At 38.3% G+C, this 13,196-nt stretch overlaps 1 protein-coding gene across 6 annotated transcripts in view; it reads left to right on the top strand.

The window, feature by feature from the left end:
* SYNE1 (spectrin repeat containing nuclear envelope protein 1) overlaps positions 1-13,196 on the top strand; it is a 512,392-nt gene that overhangs the window by 441,445 nt on the left and 57,751 nt on the right. For all 6 annotated transcript variants that reach the window (XM_054558331.2, XM_054558330.2, XM_054558328.2 and 3 more), the window contains 2 exons: positions 2,525-2,680; positions 11,516-11,674. In XM_054558331.2, coding sequence (XP_054414306.2) covers positions 2,525-2,680; positions 11,516-11,674 — 315 coding nt within the window. The remainder of the gene's footprint in view (positions 1-2,524; positions 2,681-11,515; positions 11,675-13,196) is intronic.

The following is a 13,196-nucleotide window of genomic DNA, read 5'->3' as shown; positions in this document are numbered from 1 at the left end:
TACATAATACAGTGAAAGCAGTACTAAGATGGAAGTTTATAGATACAAGCACCTACATCAAAAAAGAAGAAAAACTTCAAATAAATAACCTAACAATGCATCTTAAAGAATTAGAAAAGCAAGAGCAAACCAAACTCAAAGTTAGTAGAAGAAATAATAGAGCTTAAAGCAGAAATAAATGAAATGGAAGTGAAGAAAACAATACAAAATATCAACAAAATGAAAAGTTTATTTTTTGAAAAGATAAACAAATTGACAAACCATTAGCCAGACTCAGAAAAAAAGAGAAGATCTAAATGAAAAAGGAGACATTACAACCAATACCACAGAAATTTAAAGGATCTTTAGTGGCTGTTATGAGCAACTGTATGCCAATAAATTGGGAAACCTAGAAGAAATGGATGATTTCCTAGAGACATACAATCTGCCAAGATTGAACCATGAAGAAATCCAAAAGCAGACCAATAGCAAGTAACAAGATTGAAACCATAATAAAAAGTCTCCCAGCAAAGAAGCCCAGGACCTGATGGCTTCACTACTGAATTTTGCCAAACATTTAAAGAAGAACTAATACCAATCCTACTCAATCTATTCTGAAAAATAGAGGAGGGAATACTTCCAAATTCATTCTACAAGGCTACTATTACCCTGATAACAAAACCAGACAAAGACACATCAAAAAAAAAAAAAAAGGAAAATTATAGAACAATATCTCTGATGAACATTTATATAAAAATATTCATTAAAATACTAGCAAACTGAATTTAACTGTGCATTAAAAAGATCATTCATCATGACCAAGTGGAATTTATCCCAGGGATGCAATGATGGTTGAACATTCTCAAATCAATCAATGTGTACCTCAGATCAACAGAATGAAAGACAAAAGTTATCTGATCATTTCTATTGATGCTGAAAAGCATTTGATAAAATTCAACCTTTCCTGATAAAAATCCTCAGAAAACTGAGCATAGGAGAAACATAGCTCAACATAATAAAAGCCATATATGGCAGATCCACAGCTAGCATCATACTGAATAAGGAAAAACTGAAAGCCTTTCCTCTAAGATCTGGAACACAACAAGGATGTCCACTTTCACCACTGTCTTCAACATGTTTTCACTTATGTGTGGGAGTTAAAAATTAAAACAGCTGAACTCATGGAGATAGAGAGTAGAAAGATGGTTACCAGAGCTTGGGAGGGTACCTGGGGGCTGCAGGGGTGATGAGGATGGTTAATGGTTACAAAAAATAGAAAGAATAAGATCTAGTATTTGATAGAACAACAAGGTGAATATAGTCAGTAAGAGTTTAATCATACATTTTTAAATAAATAAAAGGGTATAATTAGATTGTTTGTAAGACAAAGGATAAATGCTTCAGGTGATGAAAACCGTATTTACCTTGCTATCATCTATTAAAATATATACCCCATATATATGTACACCTACTATGTACCCACAAAAATTAAAAATAAATTTTATTTTCACAAAAGCAACATTCATGATTCATGAGAGGAGGTCATAATGTCAACATTAACAGGAGTTTGGAAGAAGTTGATTCCAGCTGTCGTGGATGACTTTGAGGGGGTTCAAGACTTCAGTGGTGGAGGGAGTAACTCCAGATGAGGTGGAAACAGCAAGAGAAGTAGAATTGGAAATGGAGCCTGAAGATGTGATTGAGTTTCTGCGATCTCATGATAAAACTTGAATGGATAAGGAGTTGCTTCTTATGGATCAATAAAAAAAGTGGTTTCTTCTGAGATCAGACGAGATGGGGCACGTTTAGGGTGGTATGGCCATCAACAAGAAAGTGGCTTTTTGAAATGTAATCTACTTCTGGTAAAAATTCTGTGGATATTGTTGAAATGACAACAAAGGACTTCAAGTATTACATAAACTTAGTTGATAAAGTAGCAGTAGGGTTTGAGAGGATGACTCAAATTTTGAAAAAAGTTCTGTGAGTACAATGCTCTCAAACAGCATCACATGCTACAAGGAAACCTTTTGTAAAAGGAAGAGTCATCAATGCTGCTTAAACTTCATTGTCTTATTTTAAGAAATTGCCAGAGCCACCCTAGCCTTCATCAATCACCACTGGATCAGTCAACGGCCTTTCACATTGAGCCAAGACCTTCCACCAGCAAGAAGATTATGACTTGCTGAGGCCTCAGATGATCATTAGCATATTTAAGCAATAAAATATTTTTAAATTAAGGTATGTACATTGGTTTTTTTAGACATACGCTATTGCACATTTTATACACAATAGTATAGTGTAAACATAACTTTTATATGCACTGGGAAACCAAAAATTTTGTGACTCACTTTATTGTGATATATACTTTATTTCAGCGGTCTGGAACCAAATCTGTAATATTGCCATGATATGCCTCTAGATCCCAAGTTAGATATTTAAATTGAGGGCTATACAAAGGAAATTCTATCAAGAAGGGATTCAAAAACACTTCAGAAATCATTGGCAGGAGATGTCCATGGGTATTCAAGTTTGTTTTTTTATTTAGGAATTAGAAAATGCAGTTGGGAGCTGGACAGATGACTTGACCCAGTTGAGCCTGCTGAAGGACACCCTCTCTGCCTATATCAGTGCTGATGATATCTCCATTCTTAATGAACGCATAGAGCTTCTGCAAAGGCAGTGGGAAGAACTATGCCACCAGGTAAGATAAGTTCTAAAAATGGAATTATCTTGATGATGGAAAATTGGGAGATGAATTTGAATGTCAGATGGGTTAACCCACATGTGGACCCGGCCCATAATTCTTAGTACGGACAAAAGAAGAACACTGTGGTTACTACCAGAACATGTCAGAACAATACATTTATATTTTACCACATTTTATAAAAACCTAAACTAGATTCTTTTTCTTTCACTTTTGCTGGCTGGCATTATATATATATATATATATTTTTTTTTTTTTTAAGATGGAGTCTCGCTCTGTTGCCCAGGCTGGAGTGCAGTGGCACAATCTCCGCTCACTGCAAGCTCTGCCTCCCAGGTTCACACCATTCTCCTGCCTCAGCCTCCCGAGTAGCTGGGACTACAGGCACCCGCCACTACACCCAGCTAATTTTTTGTATTTTTAGTAGGGACGGGGTTTCACTGTGTTAGCCAGCATGGTCTCCATCTCCTGACCTCGTGATTTGCCCTCCTCGCACTCCCAAAGTGCTGGGATTACAGGCGTGAGCCACTGCACCTGGCCGCTGGTGTGATATTTTTAATAGAAAGCACAATGTTATGGTTCACAGGTGTGATTTTGCTGGGTAGATATACTTGAAACGTGAAAAACTACTGTTGTATTTGCAATATTAGCTAATACTGTGGAGCTGGTTTTGTACAGGGAATATTTATTATCACTTTTAATTTACTGTAGTTGTTTCCTGGTAATTTATATTCATTTATTTTTAGTCATACTTTATTCATTTATTAAATACCTTCTATGTGCACAACATTTTAAAAAAGATCCCAGATTGACTTTGAGTTGGAAATGAAAGGGAAAGATTGGTGGAAAGGCAGCGAGAAGACATCCTAGGCAAAGAGGAAAAACAGATTCAAAGGCTCATAATGAAGAACAGACCCAAATGCCTTGAGGTTATGTTCTCCAGGAAGCAGGGCCCTGTCTTTGTTACTTCTATACCCCGAGTGCCCTGCCTGGCACATAATAGGCTGTGATACATCTCTGTTAAATGGATCAGTCATCTTAATTATTGTGATGTTAACAAACTGTAATAAATGTCCCTATCATCAAGTTTAAACTTGATCTGAGACTAAAATCAGTCTAGGAGAATGTGTACAGTTAAGAAGAAAACCAGGCATAAACAGGTAAAAACAATGTATAAAACTGTATAAAGGACCCAGGTGTGGTGGCTCATGACTGTCCCAGCACTTTGGGAGGCTGAGGTGGGTGGATCACCTGAGGTCAGGAGTTCAAGACCAGCCTGGCCAACATGGTGAAACCCCATCTGTACTAAAAATACAAAAATTAGCCGCGCATGGTGGCGGGTGCCTGTAATCCCAGCTACTTGGGAGGCTGAGACAGGAAAATCACTTGAACCCAGGAGCCGGAGGTTGCAGTGAGCCGAGATGACACCATTGCACTCCAGCCTGGGCAACAAGAGCGAAACTCCATCTCTCTTTCTCTCTCTCACACACACACACACACACACACACACACACAAACTGTATAAAGATGTAAGCAAGCTAAGGCTAGTGTGGATGGCAAGGAATAAAGGAAATGTTTCTTGAGATGGATACATTTTGAATTGAGTTTCGAGAAGGGGAGTGGAGGAGACTGATTGATGGGAGGAAGCAAATGAACACGCTGACAAGGTGGCAGCTAGAGCAGAGGACCTGGCTGGAAAAAGCTGGTGTGGGAAGACTGAGGAAGGGGCTGCTAAGAGGGGCTCTTATGTCCTTACTCTTATGTCCCCGCCAATTGTGCTGCCCTGGGATCTCTTTTCTCTCCCATCCTCCACATTTTCTCTGACTTTAGAGATGCTTATCCTCATACTTCAGGAACCATTAAACAGAGTTTAAGAGGCTCAGAACCTCTTGATTTATGTGATATCAACAAGAAGTGTGTTTTCAGGAAAATTTCTCTCTGTATATTTAGGTGAAAACCCATGTTTTTCTCAATCCGTGGGCCAACAGAAAACTCTGGAGCACACATGGTAGATGTGTGAACAGTTTTCTATGAATATATACTTTTTAAAAAGGGGAACACATGTAAGAGATGGCTTTCACCAACATGTTGATGATTTGAGTTCAAAATGAATTTAGCTACTTTCACAAAGCTTCATTTTCTCAGTGAACACAATGAGGAATTTCCATGGAGTTACTCATAGAGGGTAGTAATGCTAATCATAACGCTTGATTCATTTCTGAATTCTTCAAACCGAAAGCAATACCTTATTATACAGTAAATCATCCTACAATTTTGCAATGTAAAGACTTTATCATGATGTATCAAAATGAAAGATATTTGGTGGGTACAAATTGTGGGAAATTATCACAGCAACCTTCAGTTACCTTTGTGAGCCCATTCATCTGTTTTTCTTAATTTTAAGAAAAGTCTAGCACTACCTGCTCTCTTAATATTTTTTAGCATGTTGGATGAATTGGATTAGACCAGATCGATTGCTTTAGCTAAATGATACCTGTGAAGCCTTCAGAGAGATAATATTTTAGAGATTGGATCCTGTTTCCTTCAAACCTGCCATGAACTTCCCTCCCCAAAGACCTGGATTATGCCACTCTTCCTGCCGACACTGTTTCTTCCCTTCTCATTTTCTTCTTCTTCTTCTTCTTTTTTTTTTGTTTTTGTTTTTGTTTTTGTTTTGAGACAGAGCTTGGCTCTTGTTGCCCAGGCTGGAGTGCAATGGTGTGATCTTGGCTCACCGCAAACTCCACCTCCCGGGTTCAAGTGATTCTTCTGCCTCAGCCTCCCGAGTAACTGAGATTACAGGCATGTGCCACCACGCCCTGCAAATTTTGTATTTTTAGTAGAGACAGGGTTTCTCCATGTTGGTCAGGCTGGTCTCGAACTCTCGACCCCATGTGATCTGCCCACCTCAGCCTCCCAAAGTGCTGAGATGACAGGCGTGAGCCACCGTGCCCGGCCTTCCCTTCTAATTTTCTAACCTGTTTTCTTTCACATCCCACAACCCCTGCGATGTCATTTATGAAATTCTCAGCCCTCAGTATGTTCTTGGTCCTCTGAACTCTCATTTCTCTTTTGGTTGTGCCATCATGTGGTGTTGTATTATTATTCTTTTTAATGTTTGTGACCTCATTCCAAGAATATGAGGACTTTGATATGCAAAGACCATTTGTTTGCATCTTCAGTGTCTAGAGTAGCTAAGTGTTCATGATGTATTGTTTATAATTAAGACGTTAGGGCATTGATTCTATTTCTTCATACTTATGTTTCTCTTAGTGTAAAATAATGACAAGATTTTGAATATTTTGAAGATTAAGAAGATTATGGTTATGCAATACTTTTTGATTTAGGAAAACTGTTGTATAAAAATGCCATGGAATTATTGTTATTATTAATTGCTAAATTAGTCATTCATATGTTGTAAAATTGTTCTCCAGACTTAGATATATCTAGACAGCCATCTGAAAATATATTTTGAAAGCTGATGTTGATCGTGCGATATGCTGTAAATAGATTAATAACTTGCACCTGTGAGTAGACTAAGACGTTAAAAAGAAACGGCAAATGGAATACAGTGTTTTTAGAAACTTTCTGTGTTGAAGTGTCTTAATGCTTGAAGCTAAAGCGTACTTATATTATTAATACTTCAGTCTGAAAAATAATATTTAAATCAATGAGAGTTTAGTCATGGGTTTGATCAAGGTGCCAGGATGTAACTCTAAGGGGGATATAGATTAGTTTCTCGTTCTTGAGTTAGTTGTTTCTGGTGAATTTCTGTCAAGTATGAAACCACAAAAGGAAATGAGCTTGCGCCTATGTCTCATTGTAAAAGTCAAAACTTGAGTTCAACATAACATTATCCCTACTAAGGAGCAAGTAGTCTGTTCCTATTCTGACCGAAGCAGTTGATGAGGAGTCTAGAGTACCTGGGACTGGCGATGAGAATGAGGAAGAGAGGCCGTGAGTAAACATTGCAGGGCAGAGTTAATATATTAAAGTATCTGTTTTCAAGTAGACACCCCAAATGTTTTGTTGTGCCTGTGTACAGCCAGAGCTTATACTTGTTTTTATTCCTGTTTTGGTTTGTAGATTTGTGCGTAATTCTAGCTGAAATATAAGTATATGTCATCATCGTAATTGCTCGTTGTTTTGTCAAAACATCATGGTAAAAATATTTCAACCAGAAAAGGATGTATTTCCTGTTGAGCTGCTGCACACTCTGAAGGTTTTAGCTGGTGCTTCTCAGCTGTTGGCAATGCAATGTATTTGTGCCCTTGCAAAATCATAAATAGGTGCTAAGCTGATAAATAATTTGAGGGTTCATCTGAATCCAAAGAAAGAGATGGTAATGTTTACTTAGTATATAGACTAAATACTAGATGTACAAACCAGAAGGAAGATGCATCGCCCTTCTTTTGAAAAGCATTTGGCCTGGGTTTGCACCCAGTGCTTGTAGCCTCACTGTGTCTTTTTTAAGGTATAGCTCCGTGGTAAGAAAATGAAAGCAACATTTTCATGGTGTGTGATAAACAGTAAGGATATAATATATATTTTATATATCTATCTATATATCTATCTATATATATATGTATAATCCAGCTGCTTAGTGGAGATATTGAATACATGAGTGTCAAGGGAGGAAAAAAATTTAAAACTTAAGTGATGCCCTGTAGTCATGTATAATAGTAATAGTAGCGACAGCATAGTAATGGCCAGCTGTTATCAGGTCTTTAGTATATATCAGTCAATTTTTTTTTTTTTTTTTTTGAGACGGAGTTTCACCCTTGTTGCCCAGGCTGGAGTGTAGTGGTGCAATCTTGGCTCACTGCAACTTGCGCCTCCTGGGTTCAAGCAGTTCTCCTGCCTTGGCCTCCCGAGTAGCTGGGATTACAGGCACCTGCCATCATGCCCTGCTAATTTTGTATTTTTTAATAGTGATGTGATTTCACCATGTTGGCCAGGCTGGTCTCAAACTCCTGATGTCAGGTGATCCACCCACTTTAGTCTCCCAAAGTGCTGGGATAACAGGCGTGAGCCAGTGCGCCTGGCCATATCAGTCAATTTCTTAAATTACTCTCTTGTTTGTATAATATTACCATATTGATAGGACAGTGCTGGGCACATAGAGACACTTGTTTACTACAGACAATAAACATTTGTTTAATGAATTTTTGGAGCAAACATAAGAATAATTTCCAAATGAAAGGAGTAAGTCATAGAGAAAATGAGGGACCTTGTCCTGGTCATGCAGTTAGTCAGTGATGGATGAACTATTTTTGAATCTTAGCTGCCTCTGGATATTTAGTCATATTTGCACCCCATGTCAAAGACTCAAACTTTGCTGGTCTTATCTTGTACTGATTCTAAACAAGTGCCCCAAATTTGTCCAGCTTTCACATTCCTTGTCTCTGGAATGGGGATAATAATACCTACCTGTGAAAGTAATAGGTAATATTTTTCTATTATGTGGCCATCCTCCCTGCAGATATTGGTGAGTAAAGGCCTAGAGTTCAGTGTTGGCTTATGGCCAAGATTTGGGGGAAGTGTAAGGAGTTACTTGTTCATCTTCAGTCTGAAGGGCAGGGGTTTCAATTCTTTTTTTTTTTTCTTCTCACTCTGTTGCCCAAGCTGTAGTGCAGTGGTGTGATCTCGGCTCACTGCAACCTCCACCTCCCGGGCTCAAGCGATTCTCCTGCCTCAGCCTCCCGAGTAGATGAGATTACAGATGCCTGCCACCACGCCTGGCTAATTTTTGTTTTTTTAGTAGAGATGGGGTTTCACTATGTTGGCCAGGCTGGTCTTGAACTCTGCCCACCTCGGCCTCCCAAAATGCTGGGATTACAGGCATGTGCCACCATGCCCAGCTTCGATTCTTAGACAATGATTACTTTGGGCAGTCTAAATAATAAGAGTATAGTTTCAGTTTGGCCATCAGTTGAACTGGGATTTTAACTACCAGCCAGACACCTGACTCTTGCTGCTCTGTGAATGAAAGGGAAAAGGCCGTATTCACCAGAGAGTTCGCAATCTGAGAGATCAGCAGAAGATCAGAGTGCACGCGGCTCTCAGAGCTAGAGGGGTAAGGGGTCCTAGAAGGATTGTGTTCTTCAGTGCTATTTGGGGTACGGTGTAAAGTGACAAAATCTGTCCCCAGAACTTTTAAATCTGTGTTTCCTTAGCTTTTTCCGTTTCTAGTAGGACCTACCCCAAGTGAGTTCACTGTCCTTTGACTGTTCCGTATTATTCTGCCTCCAAAAACCTCAATAAGAAACTAAATTATACTAATGGGGAAATACTTAGTAGATTCACCAGTGTCACCCAACCCAGAAAAACTTTTGTTTTAAAAGATCATAATTGATCAAAAAAGAATAAATTTCTCATGGTGGCCTTTCAAAATTTATGGTAGGTTATGGGGCTCACTCTCTAGGCAACTCACTATGCCTAAGGCTGGCTTTGGGATACGTATCCTGGGCTCCTGGACTAGTTTACAAGGATGTAGAATCACAGATATTTAGGTTTGTGTTATCTGTCTAATCATTAACAGAGCCAATCCAAGGCAGAATTGATAACTAGAAAGTGTATAATACCTTAGAAATATTTTCATTTTCATTTTAAAAAGGAAATTTGTTTGAAATACATAAAAAGTAAATGTATTAAGGAAGGAAAATGTCTTAAAACAAAATATAGCAAAATTGAGTGCTTACCATACAATTCTTTCAGCTTTTCTGTGTTGGGAAATGTTTTGTAATAAAATGTTGGCAGTAAAATAAAATCAATAGGGACATGTTTTAATGCAGTGGAATGAATAGTGGAATAGCTAGCATTATGAACAAGACTGTGGAAGAACGTCTTCAGACCTTCTTACCAAATCATATTATGTTTTTCCAACGTGTAGTTTAGCTCAACTAGAAACATTCCTTAGTATTTCAACCAGTACTGTGAACACGAGAGTATTATATTTTGAAATCAGAAAATTTTAGAATTCTGGAAAGGATAATTTTAGACCTAGAGATAGGAAAACAAGCCCATTGTATATATAATGTATAAGAAACTCTCAGAACTCAGTAATAAAAAGGCAATCTAATTAAAAAGCAGGCAACGGATTTCAGTAGATAATTCTCCAAAGGAGATATACAAATGGCTAAGAAACATGAAGAGTCTCAGTATTGTTAGCCTTTAGGGAAATGCAAATCAAAACCATCATCAGATACCACTTCACATCCATTAAGATGGCTGTAATCAAAAGTGTTGGTGAAGATGTAGAGAAATTGGAATCCTACTGCTGGTGGGAATGTGAAATGGGCAGCCACTTTGGAAAACAATGTACCGTATGACTGAGAGATTCTACTCCTAGATAAACACCTAGGAGAAATGAAAACATGTGTTCGTGCAAACACTTGTGCACAAATGTTTATAACAGCATTATTCAGAATAGGTAAAAAATGGAAACAACCCGAATAAGATGAGTTGATAAATACAATGTGGTATATTCATACAATGGAGTATAGTCAGCAGTAAAAGGAATGAAGTATTGATACATGCTACAATATAGATGAATCTTTAAAATATGCTAAGTGAAAGAAACCAGTCATGGAAGACTACATATTGTATGATTCCATGTATATGAAATGTCCAGATTAGGCAAATCCATAGGGACAGAAGGGAGATTAGAACTGGGAGGTAAGTGAGGAGGAGCAGTAGACTAACTGCTGATGGCTACAAGGTTTTCATTGTTGTGGTGGTGGTGGTTGTTGTTCAAAGTGGAATCTTGCTCTGTCACCCAGGCTGGAACACAGTGGCACAATCTCGGCTCACTGCAACCTCCGCCTCCTGGGGTCAAGCGACTCTCCTGTCTCACCTTCCCAAGTAGCTGGGATTATAGGTGTGCGCCACCATACCTGGCTAATTTTTGTATTTTTAATAGAGACGGGGTTTCACCATGTTGGCCATGCAGGTTTCGAACTTCTGACCTCTAGTGATCTGCCCGCCTTGGCCTCCCAAAGTGTTAGGATTACAGGCATGAGCCACCGCACCTGGCTTTTTCTTTTTTGGAATGATAAAAATATTCTAAAATTGATTATGGTGATGATTGCACAAATGCTGTGAATATACTAAAAAGCACTGAATTGTACATTTTTAAACAGGTGATTGTATGATATGTGAAATATATCTTAATAAAGCTATCGTGCAAAAAATAAAAGAAGGAAAAGAAACCAAAATAAATAAATAAAAATGAAAACTGCAGAGAAGTAGAGGAACTTGCCTGGAGTCCACGTGTCAGTATGGAGCTGAGCCTCGGGACACCTGCCTCCACTTCAGGCGGCTTCGCTTGGATGCTGACCACTTCCTCACTCTCTAGATACCTGAGGCTTGTTCTTCCATCCCTTCTTTTCTTCCTTTTCTTCTTCCTTCCCTATTTTTACTCTTTTCTTTCATCTTTCTATTCTTTTTTTCTTTCTTTCCTTTTTTTCCTCCCTTCTTTACCATCTCTCTTTCCTTTTACTTCCCTTCTTTCTTCTTTCCCTACTCTTTTCCATTTCTTCTTTCTTTTTTACATTCACTGGTCATGTATCCTATCTATCCTGAATCAATTGTGTGAAGTTGCATTATCCAGAACCTTTAATAAACTAATGTGTATGTGAATCTTCAGGAAAGAACTAGAGGATTCAGTGTCTCCCACTTGTATAATAGCAAATCCTGGACTTCAGGAAACAGTGGGCTAAAAAGATGTACGACTATCATTCATTTTCATCCTAGTTTATTTGCTCTTTTCCTTGGAGTGTGGGCTTCTCTCTGATAATCATTTTGCCTATTCTCCCATTTTAAACTTTTCAGCTCTCCTTAAGGCGGCAGCAAATAGGTGAAAGATTGAATGAATGGGCAGTCTTCAGTGAAAAGAACAAGGAACTCTGTGAATGGTTGACTCAAATGGAAAGCAAGGTTTCTCAGAATGGAGACATTCTCATTGAAGAAATGATAGAGAAGCTCAAGAAGGTATGGAATGCATGGCTACTTAGATTTTCATTCTTCATAAGGCTTATGTATACTTTTCACAGGTACAGAAGGTGGCTTTACTCACAATTACTTACCTATCAAAGAAGCAGTATATTTTAAACATTTTATCTTTTTAATATAAAATAAACTTGCGGCCGGGCGCAGTGGCTCACGCCTGTAATCCCAGCACTTTGGGAGGCTGAGGTGGGCAGATCATGAGGTCAGGAGATCAAGACCATCCTGGCCAACATGGTGAAACCCTGTCTCTACTAAAAATAACAAAACATTAGCCGGGCATGATGGTGCGCGCCGTAGTCCCAGTTACTCTAGAGGCTGAGGCAGGGGAATCACTTGAACCCGGAAGGTGGAGATCGCAGTGAGCCGAGATCATGCCACTGCACTCCAGCCTGGTGATAGAGACTCTGTCTCAAAAAAAAAAAAAAAAAAAAAAAAAAGATATCCAGCATAAAATAAACTTGCATAAAAAGGTCTGCTTTACACATAAAATATATAGAATACTTGCAATTTCTGTTGAAATAGAGCATCTACTATTCAGTTCAGTATTTGGGGGTCCTAACTACCTGTTCAGTAGGAACCCTTTGTATGTATTATTTTTCTTTCCTTTTTTTTTTTGTTGTATTTTGTGTATTTTTTTTGTTTGTTTTAAAAAGGTAAAGTCACTAGAAACTGAAAGAAAACATTCTTAAGATAAATTGAATTGACATTTTCTCTCTAAAATATGGTTTATAGACCATAGATAGGAATTAAGAGTTTCCTGATAATTTTGGCTTCATATTATTTTAAAGGTATGTATATATATTATCAAATTATTTTACATATTCATTTGGATCCAAAACATTTCTGATGTCTATATAAAGCTGATCAAATTTACTAGCACTTTAAAATTTTTGATGATTTCGGCCAGGTGCAGTGGCTCACGCCTGTAATCCCAGCGCTTTGGGAAGTGAGACAGGCAGATCACCAGAGGCCAGGAGTTTGAGACCAGCCTAGCCAACACAGTGAAACCCCATCTCTACTAAAAATACAAAATATTAGCCAGGCATGGTGGCACATGCCTGTAGTCCTGGCTACTCAGGAGGCCGAGGCAAGAGAATTGCTTGAACCCAGGAGGTGGAGGTTGCAGTGAGCTGAGATTGTGCCACTGCACTCCAGCCTGGGTGACAGAGTGACACTCTGTCTCAAAAAAAAAAAAAAAAGAATTTGGTGATTTCAGTGTTGTTTCCACAGTGCTTGTGAACAATCAGTGATTTTAATGTTATTTTAATTTGTGCTTCTCATTAGTACATATCACCATCTAATGTACAATGTATTTTTAGTATTTACTTATTCATTGTCCAAATGGAGACCCCACTGATCTGTCAGCTTTCCAGGAGCATGGGCTTTGTCTAATTTTGTTCATTGCTATATCCCCTGCACCTGAAGCAGTGCCTAACTTCTCATAAGCACTCAGCCAGTATTTACTGCATCAACAAATTGTAACTTCATTTATTCTGAAAAGAAA

Source organism: Pongo abelii, chromosome 5 (assembly GCF_028885655.2).
Source record: "Pongo abelii isolate AG06213 chromosome 5, NHGRI_mPonAbe1-v2.0_pri, whole genome shotgun sequence".
Classification (NCBI taxonomy): domain Eukaryota; kingdom Metazoa; phylum Chordata; class Mammalia; order Primates; family Hominidae; genus Pongo; species Pongo abelii.
Note: the sequence above shows the minus strand (reverse complement) of the source record. Positions and strands in the feature narration are given on the sequence as shown.